This window comes from Danio rerio, chromosome 19 (assembly GCF_049306965.1).
Source record: "Danio rerio strain Tuebingen ecotype United States chromosome 19, GRCz12tu, whole genome shotgun sequence".
Taxonomy (NCBI): Eukaryota; Metazoa; Chordata; class Actinopteri; order Cypriniformes; family Danionidae; genus Danio; species Danio rerio.
Genome location: NC_133194.1, coordinates 14,313,473 through 14,329,088, shown reverse-complemented (window position 1 = coordinate 14,329,088; position 15,616 = coordinate 14,313,473). Strand labels below are relative to the sequence as shown.

General features: G+C 36.4%; 1 protein-coding gene across 50 annotated transcripts in view; it reads right to left on the bottom strand.

Annotated features, from left to right (window-relative positions):
• Positions 1-1,180: 1,180 nt before the first annotated feature.
• Positions 1,181-15,616, bottom strand: part of rims2b (regulating synaptic membrane exocytosis 2b) — a 254,309-nt gene continuing 239,873 nt past the window's right edge. For all 50 annotated transcript variants that reach the window (XM_073931581.1, XM_073931575.1, XM_073931579.1 and 47 more), the window contains 5 exons: positions 4,694-4,835; positions 4,435-4,547; positions 4,029-4,130; positions 3,767-3,906; positions 1,181-3,192 (listed from right to left, as the gene is read on the bottom strand). In XM_073931581.1, the coding sequence (XP_073787682.1) occupies positions 2,986-3,192; positions 3,767-3,906; positions 4,029-4,130; positions 4,435-4,547; positions 4,694-4,835 (704 nt within the window). In that variant the 3' untranslated portion in view covers positions 1,181-2,985. The remainder of the gene's footprint in view (positions 3,193-3,766; positions 3,907-4,028; positions 4,131-4,434; positions 4,548-4,693; positions 4,836-15,616) is intronic.

Here is a 15,616-nt window from a genome sequence, read left to right as displayed (position 1 = left end):
TGTCTTGGCTGATCATCATGAATTCTCATCTCAACTTCATTCTCTTCCTCCACCTCTTCATCTTCCTCCCTGATGTCCAAGGGCACTCTTGCCCTCACTGCAATGTTGTGCAACATAGCTGTTACTGTTATTACAGCACAGCACTTTTGTGGCACAAAGAGAAGACCACCACTGGACTTGTGAATAGCCCGAAAGCGTAGCTTCCACCTTCTCTAAAATAATATTAATTTCCTCTTTTTGAAAAATGACTTTTCTTTGTTTTTTGGTTTCAGCCATTTTGCTAGTGTCTCCACCCCTAGGTATGTGCTTATTTATATTTTTGTCCTATTAGCAAATGCACATCAGGTGGGGATAATTAGGCTAAACTTTTCAAAAATAAATGTAAGAGCTTATTTATTTATTTATTTATTTACTTATTTATTTATTTTGATGTGAGATAAGCCATTTTTGATAAAGAAATTGATAAATAATTCTACTTAATTAAGGTTTCATATAAATATCGAAAATGATGCTGATGTCATTTCCGGCAAGGACTGTTAGAATTAGTTTTATGCGAGATTGGAGCAAGACAGTGTTTTTACAGTACGACATTTCCAGTTAATTTATGTTTTTAAACTGGCTCAAAAATATTTTTTTTTATGTTATTCGAGTTGAATATACATTCACACAAGTAGAAGAAGAATTATATGGATTGCTATAACATGTGCAACAATAACGAGCCATTCTATAGCGTGACATTTCAGCACTTAACAAACGGATAGCGACTCCTAAGTTGCACTTAAAGCTGGGCTACGTGCAATTGTGTTAAGTGCATTTTTGGGAAACGCACGTGAAACAATAACGAACGTTCGCAAAATGACTCGTAGAAAACGCTCTTAAGTGCTAAGATCAATCGTTATCGGGAAACGCAGCCCAGGTCAATGCCACACAGTGTTCTAGCAGCAGACACATCTCTAGAACAGCTGTTAAGAGGAGACAGTGTGAATAAGGCCTTCATGGTAGAATATCTGCTAAAACCACTTCTAAGGACAGGCAACAAGCAGAAGAGACACAAGGAAAAAAATAGACCAGTGTAAATCTGTGCTTTGGTCTGATGAGTCCAAATTTGAGATTCTTTTCTGTGACTGTTATCCCTTACAAAATGAGCAGTTTGGTGAATGACAACAGACTAACACGGGAATTAGTAAATGAATTTTATTCTCTCAAAACAAGAAACAATTAAAAATTCATATTGTGTGGCAATTTTCCCATCTCCATGAACTGACTCGCTCCTCATCCAACAACAAGTGTCTTTTGTGTTCAAAAACACAACGAATAAGAACATTGTTCAGTCCACTCTGAGTGACTCAGAGACTTCGTACAGCACCATCCAATGGGATCCATTTGTATAACATTTTATTTATAACAATAATAAAATAAAATATACTTGCAACCATTTCCCCCCCCAAGTCAACCTTGAATAAATATAAATTTTCGTACTTTTTATTTTCTCTTTAGTTTGCTTTTGTCTGTTTAATTTTCTTTTCCTTTTTTCTTTTCAAAACTTCAAGAAAAGATGAGTGCCGAGAGGTGGAATGTTGCGTTGAATGTCTGAACTGTCGGCCGCAAACCTTCTACCCCGCCCTGAATCTGTGGACGACAGTAGATCAGGGGTGGGGGGGAGACGCGTGGTCCACATGCACTGTACACAAAACAGCGAAAAACTTCCAGATGTCTCTATCAAAACATGCTGTATTACACAGACGGTGTGCTCGATCCATGTTGCAGACCCTTTTCAACATGCTTGCTTTGAATGAATGAGCCATTCTGGTGGAACGGAACACAGTGGAATCATGACGGACCCAAATCTACAGCTCATCAACACAATTATGGCTGCATTTGAAGAGAGAAATGTACAGTTTCCATGTGTTGCATTTTAAATCGAACTACATTTATTGTTTTCTCAACCATCTCTTGCTTTTCTTTTTTTTTTTTTTTATGATAATAATATGAGACGCAATGTCTCAAACCAGGCCACACCTGTAACCGAGATCTGTAAAAATACAGAAGAATAATCTGAAGGATGACAATCACATTGTTATCGTTTTGCATTCAGTCTCTTTGAAAATCATGCACTAGAGAATCTCATATTAAAAATAATACAAACTGTTGAAAATGGCTGATCTGCTCATCCTTAAATAAGTTTCTTCCTCTTTCTTTTTAATTGTATTTTTTTTTGCAAGTCTCGAGGAAAATAACTTTTTTTTTTTCAAAACAACTTTGCATACATGCAAAGAAAAAAAAAGAAAGAAAAAAACAATTCTCATCAATTTCATACAGTACATCAACAAAGAAAACATCATACCAGAGCACAAAAGGGTCCAATATTTCTTTGATGTCTTTTTTTTTTTTCTTTTTCTTTCCGGACTTTTGTTGTTTCCTGAATCGAACAGGAACTCTGGCCATGACGTGAACTTTAAAGACCGATCCGATGGAGATCAAGCTTGATGGAGGGTCATTCCCCTGAGGACGTCACTCCTTTCTTGTCCCATCTCAGCCAAGCGCTCTTCTCTTCTCTTTTCCTCCTGACAGCTTGGCTTACAATAATGGCTACAACGTTTTTAGTAAGAAACACTGACATCTCTTGGAATACAACAGAGAGCAAACAGCCAGAGAAAAACGGCGTCTTCCGTTTCTGGTGGACTCTTAACTTCCTACGGTTAAGAATCCAGACTCCACCGAATCCCTGGCTGCATCTCTTCAGCTGAACGGAGAGACTTCCTGTGGCGTTCTTTCCCTTGCGTTTGACAGCAGCATACGTTTTCTTTTCGTTTTTCGTTTTTTTTGTTTTGTTTTTTTGGCAGAAGGACGCAGGCCTTTTCTTAGCCTCATGTCGCACGGGCTCAGAGGACACAACATCAAGCATGCAGTGTAACCAGGACCTGACCCGTCGGGACGGTTTCCGACTCATGCCGCTCTCTACCGCTCACCTCCTCGTGCCGAACGCTACGACCGAACGTTGGAACTCTCCAGACCTGATTCTGGAGGTTTACTACTTAAAGGTGCCAAGGTTGGGTCCACCAATGAGGTGGGAGGGAAGAGCTTGTACCAGCCAATCACCATGTTGGTCAGCTCTAAATCGTCTAATAGGATCTGGGCGGCTCCCATGAAGGATTTGTGGTCCATGCGTCCATAGTCTCCCCAAACAATGATCTGTAAAGGAAGATATGAATGATCAGATTCAGAAGAGACGTCATATTAAAACTGAAACTAAAGTGCCATTTACACTTGTGCGTTTGTGTTTTAAAAAGACTTTAAAACTGAAAATGATTCTTGTCCAGTCTGGGATTTTTGGTACATGTCAGAAAAATGATCTCAGTCAGGCTATACAGCATAACATATAATCCATGGCCATTCACTTATGCACATGTTTTTCTGGCAACCGTGCTTGCAGTCTACCTCTTGTGCAATGGTCATATGAGAGGGCTTGACGAATAAGGGAATGGTCCAGTCACAGAATGATTATCTACAGAGGAGATGCCCAAACTAGGGCCTGCGGGACATAGTTGGCCCATGGTTACCTTTGATGTGGCCCTCCATTTCATCTGAGAGGAGAGGGGAATGATCGGGATGGTTTCGAGATTTTTATTTCAATTTTAATGTTAACCTTTTATTGGTGTTTTAACTTTGAATTGAAATGAAATGTTTCAATGTTTTTTCATAATGTTAAAAGAACAACATTTGAATAAAATAGTATTCAGGCCTGGTTTATGATCTTAATTAGTACCTGTAAAACCTTCCCTTCAGGACTCTCCTCAAACTGAAGCTGCTGTTGATAAAGAGGATCCAGTGTTTTTCTGGCGGTCCGTGTTTTCTTTTTGTTGACGCACTTCCCATTATCCAGTAGATATACTTTTACATAAGGTGCTGTAAATGAGGGACCACAGAAATTGTAGTATAAACATTAATTAGTCCTAGAATGTATACTTTTTTAAGAAAGAAAAAGAGTAAAAGGCATGGTCACAATCAGACTGAATAATAAAGCCTACCTGGAGTCTGTTTGTTTCCTGGTTTGCCCACCAGACCTCGAGCCCGAATAACTTCAACATCCAGCCTCTCTTTCCTGTGCACCATACCAATCTGAATATCCCCTGCAAAGAAAAACATTTTAAATATTTAATTAGTAATACATTGATTCAGATTTGTGTTAAGTGTTTTCAGCATCAGCAGAGAATGTTTATAGCCCAGTTTTTTTTTCCATGCATCTTTTTGTGCTTAGAATTTTTGCACTTCATCCACAAGGTGGCGATATTGCCAGTATTTTTATACCTACCATTTGCTTTCTTTCTTGCTTACTCATAAGAAGCCTCATAGAATACAACTGAATGATTAAAACTATTAATATCAAGTAGAAATTATTTGCAGCTAATTAAAACAGTGACTGATGATACTAACCCATTGGAGGTGTGGCTAATGTTTGTCTTCCTGCCAGCTGGGCTGGGCCAAGGCCATCCAGAAACTCTGTAAACTGGCTGTCCTTTGAGATCTTCACCCCAGGGAAAATCAGACTGTGAAAAGATCAGAACATCAGTAAATCAGTTGCTCACTGACAGACATTTCACTAAAGATCTCACAGCTGACAATTCCAGCCAGCCAAAAACCGTGGTGATGAAGTGATTTAAGGAAATGTGTAATCAAAAGATGGAGAACTTACTTTCCAGGTTTTGGCTTTTCACTGTCATCTGTGGTCTCTCTGCTGGGCTGCCGTGTCATCCTGCTCTTCATCTCGATAGCTAGACCTGTCTCCACGCTTCGCTGGATCGCCAGACGCACCGGCTTCTTCTTCTTTCCCTCCTCTGAAAATGACAACAAGGGGAAAAGAAAATAAGTAAATAAGAAAATACACTTGACACTTGTTTGACACTTTACCCACTCCACAGTACAGGAAGTCTGTTTTGAGTAGTTTCACGGCCTTGGTCTTTTCATATTGACCTTATTTCTTCATGTAAAAACAGGCACAGCTATTAGAACCTTATTGGCTTATGAGATTTGCGATCTCATTCAATTCTATTAATTTTAGCAGTTTGTTTTGCTGCTTGATGTTGCAAATATACTATTTGAATTTTGTTTATAGTCATAAACACACTTATCTGTATTGACCTTTTCTTTGCGTATGAGCGGGAGCAGTCATTTGAATCTCTTTGTCTCGAGATTTCCGGTCTCATTTACTTCAATTCATTTTTAGATGTTAAAAGAGCTTGTTATGCCGCTTGATGTTGCAAACTGATATTTTCCGCTTTACAAGTAGTTAGATCGTTTTCTGATGTTTATTATTCCTAGTCATTTCTAAAGTTTTAAAACAAATCACAAAAACAAGTGCACTTCCGCATTTTAGAATAAAGTCAATAGCAAGTAGTTTGATCTTTTTCTGGCCTTCGTTATTCTTAGTCATCACATTGACTCGCAACTGATTTGAAAGTACTCTGAAGAGGTGTGTGTGTGTGACACTGACACTAAGCTAGACTTCACTCACCCAAAATGAATTTCTTTTAAGAATGGGGATCTTCAACCCTGCTTTTCTAAAACGTTTAGAAGTTAAACTTTAGTTTAACAGTCTAAAAAGTTAATTAAATAAAAAGTTCATTTAAAAATAAACATTTCTATTATCATTAACTTCCTACTTGATTGTTTCAAACCTGCTTGCATTTCTTTCTTCTGTTGAACACAAACAAATATAGTATAATATTAAAAAGCAGCTGCCATTGACAGTATTGTTTATGTTCGTAATATTGATGTTAGCTGTTGGTTCCAGCATTCCTACATTTACATTAGTCATTTAGCAGACTTCTTAAGGATATCAGGTTTTGTGTTTAGAAGAAACACATTCATACAAGTTTAGAATCAGTTGAGTAGGAGTAAATGGTGAGAAACTTTTCATTGTTGGGTGAACTATCTCTTTAAACATCATTGAACCAGCTGATCAAAGTTACCAGACACAGAACCTTGAGGTCATTTTTAATGATAGTTGGAACTAAATCAAGCTGGACATTGATCCTTCAGGAGCAGGATATGACTGTCCTGGTATAAAAAAATAACACTGCTGTAGAATTGTCCAAACCTGCTAATGGAAAAAGTTTAGCTCCAGTCCAAATTAAAAACATCTGAATTAACCAATAAATGTATTCACACTTGCTAGAAACTCTGTTGGAGCTAAACTCTGGAGGACAGTGGCCCTCAGCAAGGGTTTAGAGCAATGGTCACCAAACCTGTTCCTGGAGGGCCAGTGTCCTGCAGAGTTTAGCTCCAACATGCCGCAACACACCTGCCTGAAAGCTTCAAATATACTTATAACAGATTATTATTTGACTATGTGGGAGATGAAAAGTCTGTTTTATTTTAAACCTGCAATCCTGTACCCTGTGAAGCACATCTTAGCAAATCAAATAGCAGCTTTTAGACTCCTCTTTGCATTGCCATAGAGGCAGCATTTGTCACTATGGTTTCTATACTAAAGGTTTTTGACTGTGCTTGTAAGACTTTGATAGCTTGTTCAGAGGTGTTTGATTAGAGTTGGAGCTAAATTCTGCAAGACACTGGCTCTCAAAAACAGAGGTTGCTGACCCTAGGTTTAAACGCTTCTTAATCAGTACATTCCAACAACATATATTGCCCTCTGAAGACCACTTAGGAGTAAACAAATCATCGTCACCATATTAAAGTGTCATTCCAAATCGAAGTGATGAAAAATTACCAAAGAGAAGGGAATGAAGCCTTGGAATGAAGGAGTTTGAAAAATACAACTTATGGACACTTCGGGAAATTATCTTTTGCTCAGGGAAGCTGTTTGGTGTCACACACTGCACTTATTTTAAAAGAGCTCATCACTATGCTTTAATGTCTTTAGAGGGTCCCTTCAAAGAGATTACAGTATAGGGATGAACCCTTCAGATTGAAATCCACCCTATGTTTCTGTTGACCTATGCTAGTGGTTCTCAACCACATTCCTAGAGCCCCTACTGAAACACTGGACATTTTGCACGCTATTTTCAGATATTCCCATTTCAGGTCTTGACATTCTGCTTTCAGGTCTTGTCTACTAATGATGAGCTGAATCAGATGTGTTCGATTAGCTATCCCTGTAGGCTCAACAATTCTACTCACACCTACTTGCCCCGATGCTGGGAAAACAGCTAGTTAAATCACAAACTAAAGGAATGTGGTTGAGCACAACTGATTAAGCTTTGAATGCAGATGACAGTGCTGTCAAAACAAACACCTGTTCAAAGGGATCCTAAAAAAAGTGGTGTATTTTGCATGCTAGGCCAGTAGCTGGCGATGTCACTCTGTGAAAAAAAAAACACTATGTGCACATACAGTATGCATTCTTTGCACGGACACAGTCCTGTAGTCTGTCACTGTTGTTTTGGTTGTCAAACACTCATGTATGCCTGTAGAATTAACAATTCTACCCACACCCATCTGCTCCATGCTGGGTAAACAGCCAGTCAAACCACAAACTAAAGGCAAATAAGTTGACACTTAAAGAATAGTCAGGCCATTCAAACAAACCAGTGTTTTAAAAGTCCCACAGAGAAAGTGCTGAAAGTCAGAAGATTACTTGTGTCCACTTTTTGCTCATCAAATTTGGTTTAGTGAAAGTGATTTAACGTTCGAAAACAACACTTTTCATCCTGTAAGGACAAATAAATGCTTGACTGTATAGACATATGTTTAGTAATTCAATATATCGCTATAATGAGCATGCACAATATTGATTTCACGAGCATTTTAAAATAGTGTCAATAGTTATTTATAGTTGAAACTTTTAGAGTGCCATTTAAGAATATTCATATTATTGTATTTGCAGTGATTGTTCACCAAACATCAAATGCTTATAGACTTATCAACATTTTTACTTGTTAATCTGGCCTAGGACATTGAAAATTCTTCATTAACTCTGTACAATAAGGCTGCATTGAACATCATTTAATTTAACTAAAATCATTGCAATGTAAACTATAAAAGCTAAATTAATGCTAATTTCCTGTTTAATGTCTAATAATGCATTCAACTCAGTAAAGGCGGAATCGTTTTACTAAACAAAAGTTTATGACTAATAAGATTCAGATGCAATTTTTAACTAATATTAACCCTTTAAAGCACAAGCTATGAAATAGATATAGAAAAAATAACCTTAGACTTTAGATCCATGTAGTGCATCAAAGGGTTAACATAGTAACTAATAAAATAAAATAAAATAAATAAAAAGTAAATAAAAATCCACTCAATAACATTTACTAATTAGACTTTATTGTACTTAACCAACTTTTTGCAATTGTATTTGTTAGAAACATTTGTTAATACCATAACAAATAATACTATATAAAACATTTGATAATACCATATACTGTGATAAAAGCTTTAGCAATTAATCACAACAAGAAAATATTTGAACTGCTTTTTTAGATACAATAAAGACATTATGACCAGCAGAGGGTGTCAGTCTCCCACTTTCAGCCTACTAGATACTGTCTGTCTGTCTGTCTGTCTGTCTATATCTCTCAGATAATCAATAAATAAACACAAGTCACGTGTGATAACTAACACACAGTCATTTACTATTCACAACTATTTACTGATAACAAATAAAACTTTCAACAAAGAAAGAAAGAAAGAAAGTAAGAAAGACAGAAAGAGAAAAAGTGGACAAAGCAGCATCTCTCACGCTTCACATCATGTGGTTTGATTCTTACCTCCATCTGTCTCATCAAAGGAGTTCATACACGGGAAGTAGACAGCCAGTGCCTCAAAGGAAGCAGACAGGCTAAGTCGGCTCTGGGAGCGCTGCATTCGCATGCCAGGGAGAGCGGCATTGCCATCCTGCCCTTGTCTGCCCATTTTACCACCTCGGTACCCTCAATTACCTCAAACGATACTAAAGCAGATGCGTATAGCTAATGCTAAAAGATCGTGAAAGATTTCAAATCGTTTTGAAAGCCTCTCATCAGTAGTAGTAGCAGCTGTGACTTAGTAGGCAGGATATGCGGTGAGGATGACTGCCTGATGTCTCCTCTGCAGCGCTCAACTTCTCAAATGAGATCTGGGAGGGGGGAGACTAGCATGTGCACGTGGCTCACTGTTTATGTGGCCAATCAGAAGCCCAGAAATAAAGAGACCCCTCAAACGCTTCTCCAGGAGTCAGAGCTCTGCCTAGAGATACGACTGCACACAAACACTTGCACATGACCTGCCTTCTGACTGCAGATGATCAGTCACTTCTCATATCCTCACAGGTGTGGAGGAGAGAGTAAAATACCAATGGTACAAGCTAGATGATATTTTTAGTAACGTGACAATAACTCTGCCATTCTCATGCAGCTTTTTCAGCCATAAGCTACAATTACCAATCAAATGTAAGACAGAGTATCAGATTCTTGTTTGATTCTTAATTTAGGATTTGAATCAGTGGATATAGGTTTATTTTAATGCTATTGTCATTTTTTTAAACAAATAAACAACAAAACATTCAAAAGACAAGTAATAATTCTAAGCAAAATATTTGAAGAAATAAGTCAATACATAAAATACATATTCTCACATTGGGTTTGTCTATATTTGATCCAAAATTTAATTATAACAACCCAGCATTTTACATTTTATATGTATACTCAGCAGAAACTGTATTAGGAACAACTGCTTGTAAACGCAAATTTCTAATCAGCCAATCACATGGCAGCAACTCAATGCTTTTAGGCAAGTAGACATGGTCAAGACAATCTGCTGCAGTTTAAACCGAGCATCAGAATGAGGAAGAAAGATGATTTAAGTGGATTGGGCGCCACTCCTGTGAGCTAAGTACAGGAAACCGAGGCTACAATTCACACAGGTTTACAAAAATTGGACAATAGAAGGTTGGAAAAACGTTGCCTGGTCTGATGAGTCTCGATTTCTGCTGTGTCATTCGGACGGTAGGGTCAGAATTTGGCATCAACAACATGAAAGCATGGATCCATCCTGCCTCATGTCAATAGTTCAGGCTGGTGGTGTAATGGTGTGGGGGCACGCTTTGGCCCATTAGTACCAATTGAGCATTGTGTCAATGCCACAGCCAGCCTGAGAATTGTTGCTGACCATGTCCATTACTTAAGGACCACAGTGTAACCATCTTCTGATGGCTACTTCCAGCAGGATAAAGCACAAATCATCTCTGACTGGTTTCTTGAACATGAAAATGAGTTCACTGTACTCAAATGGCCTCCACAGTCACCAGATCTCAATCCAATATAGCACCTTTGGGATGTGGTGGAACGGGAGAATTGTCATCATGGATGTGCAGCAACTGCATTATGCTATAATGTCAATAGGGACCAAAATCTCTAAGGAATGTTTCCAGTACCTTGTTAAATCTATGCCAAGAATGATTAAGGCAGTCTTGAAGGCAAAAGGAGGTCCAATCCGATACTTGTAAGGTGTACCTAATAAAGTGGCCGGTGAGTGAATATATTGCTCGGCTCTATGCTTCAGAACACATGCTGTACAACTCAACAGAAAAAAAAAAAAAACAGATGGACACAAACATGAAGTCAATTACTTCAGCTGAATATGATGCAGAAAACCACTTTCTCAAACTTGTAAGATCTAATTTGATTGCTTGATTAAAAAAAAAAACTCAAGAAAACATGTTTTTTGATTATTGATGGGTTGTAAAGAATTCAGACACTGCATTCGCCACAGTGAAAACGAGACCTTCAGCTCAAAATCTGCAAACTATAAATATCTTATTGAGGGTATGTTGAAATCATCTCCCATGCTCAAAATAGTAACGTCTCAAACCTTCCTATTCAAGTCTGAAGAATACACTCGTGACTCATACCAGCGCTCAAACCTCAACATGTCTGACAGGAACACAAATAGTGTGGTGCTTAAAAATCTCAAGGAATAACTTCTCAGCACGTTTCTCTGGTGTTTCTTTTTAGATACACAATCCAATCCAAAATTAAAATACCATGTAAGTACTAAAAATAACCGGGTCCTTGAAATCTGTACTGTAAACTTTTGTCTAGTAAAACTGCTGTTTATATTGAACAATAACATTGCAATAGTGCAGACAGAAGGCTCTTATCTGGCATTAGACTCACTGTGTGGTCTCAGCGAATCGTAGCAAACAAAAAGAATGCTGCTTTAGTTCACTGTCTCAGACAATGCCAATCCTTCAAAACACACCAGTACAGATTTTGTCTTGATGCTATGGTGTATAAGCCTAAAGGATCACATTTCTTCCATTTTATAGACCCAAACCTGTACAGAAGAGACACTTTAATTAAACTTCCATGCTTGGAAAAAAAAAACATTTAAAATGTGCGTTTTTTTTTTTTTTTTAGATGTTCAAGTAATTTAGAGCTGTAATCTTTTTGTGTTCTTAATCTTAGTGTTCTTGGAAAGTGAATGTGTTATCTTCAAAACGGCAGTACTAAATAGTTATAATACAAAATAAATATACATATCAGGCTCATCAAAAATGCATGATTCTAGCTACCTTTTGTGAAACTGCAAATAAATGCGCTTAAATGTTTGCATTTCTGCAGTTTGTAAGCAAAATGAACAAAGGACACTATGACAACCAAGCGGCAACATCTTGCTCTTTCTCGTGAAACCAATACGGAAGTAACTGAAACTGCAATTCATCGACTAGCCTTTTGGTGCTGGCTGCAGAAAATCCTTATGTTCACTGACTGCAATGATAACGTGGGGGGGGACGGGGGGTTATAACTTATCTGTTTTGTTTTTATTAAGTTATATTAAGTCTGCATAATTAAGGCCGTGGCCACTTCAGTGACAGCAAGGTCTCGCTGGTCGCAGTCATGTCATTCTGGCTGATTAGCCGCTGAGGTCAGCATATATATCGTATTTTTGTGTTGTTTTATGTGGCCTTACATAGTCAATTGCCTTTTGGAATTATTTCCTAGAATTATCAGAAAATATGGCATGCTGAGTGCACTTAATTATGCACACAAACCATTTAAGTGGCCTCCATTTCCCAGGAGAGTAAAATTATATACTTATATACCATCTCTATAAATGTAAATCTGTTTTATTTAAGATCATTTATGATTTTCTTTAGACCTGTGTGCACTCCAGAATCTGGCAGATTGATTAGCTGCAGGCTATAAAAAACGTCATGCGATTTTATGCCTGCATTTCATAAATAGCCTTGAATTTACTAACACAGACTATATTTGAAGGATTTGGATGTAATTCACGCTTACCTCAGGTAGAAAAAAGTCATAAGAACAATGTTTAGTGGATAAATTTATTACAACAGTGTTTTTAAAAGACTAATCACTTTATTGATATAGTATACAACCAACAGCACACAAACGAGTAACAGGTAATGAAGCATTATGCATTTCTCTCAAAGAAAATCCAGTCTAAGCAAAATGCTAGCAGCCATTTGTAGCTCCACTCATGCTCCTCCTTTTTGCCCTTGTTTGGTATACACCACTCCCCCCCCCCCCCCCCCCCCCCCCCCCCCCCCCGGTTGGTGCGATGTTACAAACAAAATGGTGACGTTTGGCCATGCGTACTTGTAGCTTCATTTGCACTCTTCAGAAACCTATGGGTGGCGTCACAGACACTACATCCATTTCGTTTACAGTCTATGGTGAAAATGTTCCTTTTTACAGTAATTATATGTACAGGGACATAATATTGATGAATAAAGGATTATTTACAGGCCGATCTTTACATAACACCAAAGAAATGCAACAAAACGACTCGATGTCATATACAGTTGAAGTCAGAATTATTAGCCCCCCTTTGAATTATATTTTCTTTTTAAAATATTTCTCAAATGATGTTTAACAGAGAAGGGAAATTTTCACAGTGTGTCTGATAATATTTTTTCTTCTGGAGAAAGTCTTATTTGTTTGATTTCGGCTAGAATAAAAGCAGTTTTTAATTTTTTAAACACTATTTTAAGGACAAAATTATTAGCCCCTTCAAGCTAAATTTTTTTTCAATAATATACAGAACAAACCGTCGATATGCAATAACTTGCCTAATTACCCTAACCTGCCTAGTTAACCTAATTAACTACAACTTTTCTGGCATGGTCATTTTGCTCAGTAGCTTACTTTGTATGGTGTTGTACCTGTGATGCAGAGCACTCGAGTTCAAATCTGTTAAACCATCGTTCCACAAAAGTAAATAAAATAGTAAATAAATAAGTAAATGCAAGTAAGCAATATCAAAGTAAAACTATGTGTTTGCAGTGCACTTTTCTCTATCGAAAACACTATTGGTTGAGTTTGGGAAATGGTTTGCTAGCTGATCTGTATAACAAGTGCCACCTTCTCATGGTTGTGTACAAGGAGGACACATATCTGAAACACACAAAAAGACCTAAGAAATGAACAATGAACATCTTTATATGTGGTAATCAACATGTAAACCACAATAATTCTTCTGACTGTTAAGTCATTTGAATTCACCACATCTATGCCTCATGAGAAAATTACCGTCTGGTGATCCATTGATTCTATAATCATCAATTATTGTTTACATATTTAGAATTATATGGAATAAATGAAAAAAAAAAAAAAGCTAAATGGAATATTCATTCACAATGTGTAACTCAGAAAAGCTTTAATAGTCCATTAAATACAGTGTCTTGAAAAACAACCAGGTGTTGAGACTGTTTTCCAATTGTATCATGTGCTGAGATATTGGCTTGAGCTGACCCTATTACCTCTAACCTTTTCTCCACAAGAACAGATGGACCTAGTAAGTGGTTAGCATGTTATTAACACCTGGACCCTACGAACAGTACATGTGAGCCCATTATTCCACAACAAGTGGTTTATGCAATTCTGCTGATTTTTGTTTGGTGAATTAACTTGTATAGAGCATAGAGCAAGTTATATGTCATAGATAATACCAACATTGATAGCAAAATAAACAATGTAAATTTTGATTTCACACAAACTTTAAGGCTACTCTCTGTTTCTAGGATTTATTAAAGGTTTTCATTAATAAATTAGTTTATATTTTAATTGATTTATTTAACCCAATACTATAATATTGTATTAAATGCAGAAATGTACCTAGAATTTAAGCATGCTGTGTATTTTATGAATATATATATATATATATATATATATATATATATATATATATATATATATATATATATATATATATATATATATATATATATATATACATATATATATATATATATATATACATATATATATATATATATATATATATATATATATATATATATATATATATATATATATATATACATATATACATATATATATATATATATATACATATATATATATATATATATACATATATATATATATATATATATATATATATATATATATATATATATACATATATATATATATATACATATATATATATACATATATATATATATATATATATATATATATATATATATATATGTATGTATATATGATTTATTTTTTTGAAATTCATGTGGCCTTGTCATTTTTAATCCAGATTATTTTCCAACCTCTTCAACATTTGTTTCTATAATGACATGTATTGTTGTGTGGATGTGGTCAACCTGTCAATCACATCAAATGCATCAATAACAAACCACAATTATCCAATGAATTCCAAATGGATAATTCCTATATGGACAAGTTTTTTTCACTTGAATGTTGTTTTAAATGAACAATGGCCTACAACATTATGCATTGGAGAAGTAGTATGTTACTTACTATTGGCAACACTAAAGGTGCTTTTTTCATTGCAATGTATGGTGTGGCTACTTTTGGGAGATTTCCCAATGTGGTCCATACTTAGTATTTGGTGCATTTTTAGTATCATCTAAGGCAGGCATGTCCAAACTCGGTCCTGGAGGGCAAAGTTTAGTTCCAACCCCAATCAAACACAACTGGGCTAGCTAATCAAGCTCTAACTAGGCTTTCCAGAAACATCCCTGCAGGTGTGTTGAGGCAAGTTGGAGCTAAAATCTGCAGCATACCGGCCCTCCAGGACCGAGTTTGGACACCCCTGATCTAAGAAAAGAGGTGCAAAGTGAGTCATATTTTACTAAATGTTATGTATACAAACTGCTGATCACTAATTGGTCCAAGACAATTGTCACTACCCGTGTCCTTGTGTCATCTGTAACACAAGACATGAAATCTGCTACTTTTAAATAGTCAGCAGCAGCCACTGAAGTATTAGTTGCTTCACATAACTAAACTGTTTTTACAACTTCAACTTCAGTGGAAATGCAAACTGAGCCAAGTAAAACTGAACCCAAGCAAGCTAAGTTTTGTCAAACCATAACGTAACATACCGCACAATGGGAAAGCAGCTTATATAATTTACCCTGGTTCAGTTTCAAAGTAAATGTAGGTCTTATTCTGCATAAATGACCAAAAACAGATAAAAAAAGTTAAATAACAAATAACACAAATGACAGTCATCGCAACTATGCAGAACGGAATGGATTCCTTTCAAAGGAATTTTAAAGTGTTTCAGTAAAAACTATATCCAATCGAACATGACAGATATTATTATTTTTAGCTATTTTGTTTCAATTCCTGACCATCAGTACATTACCTTCAATTAGCTTTAAATG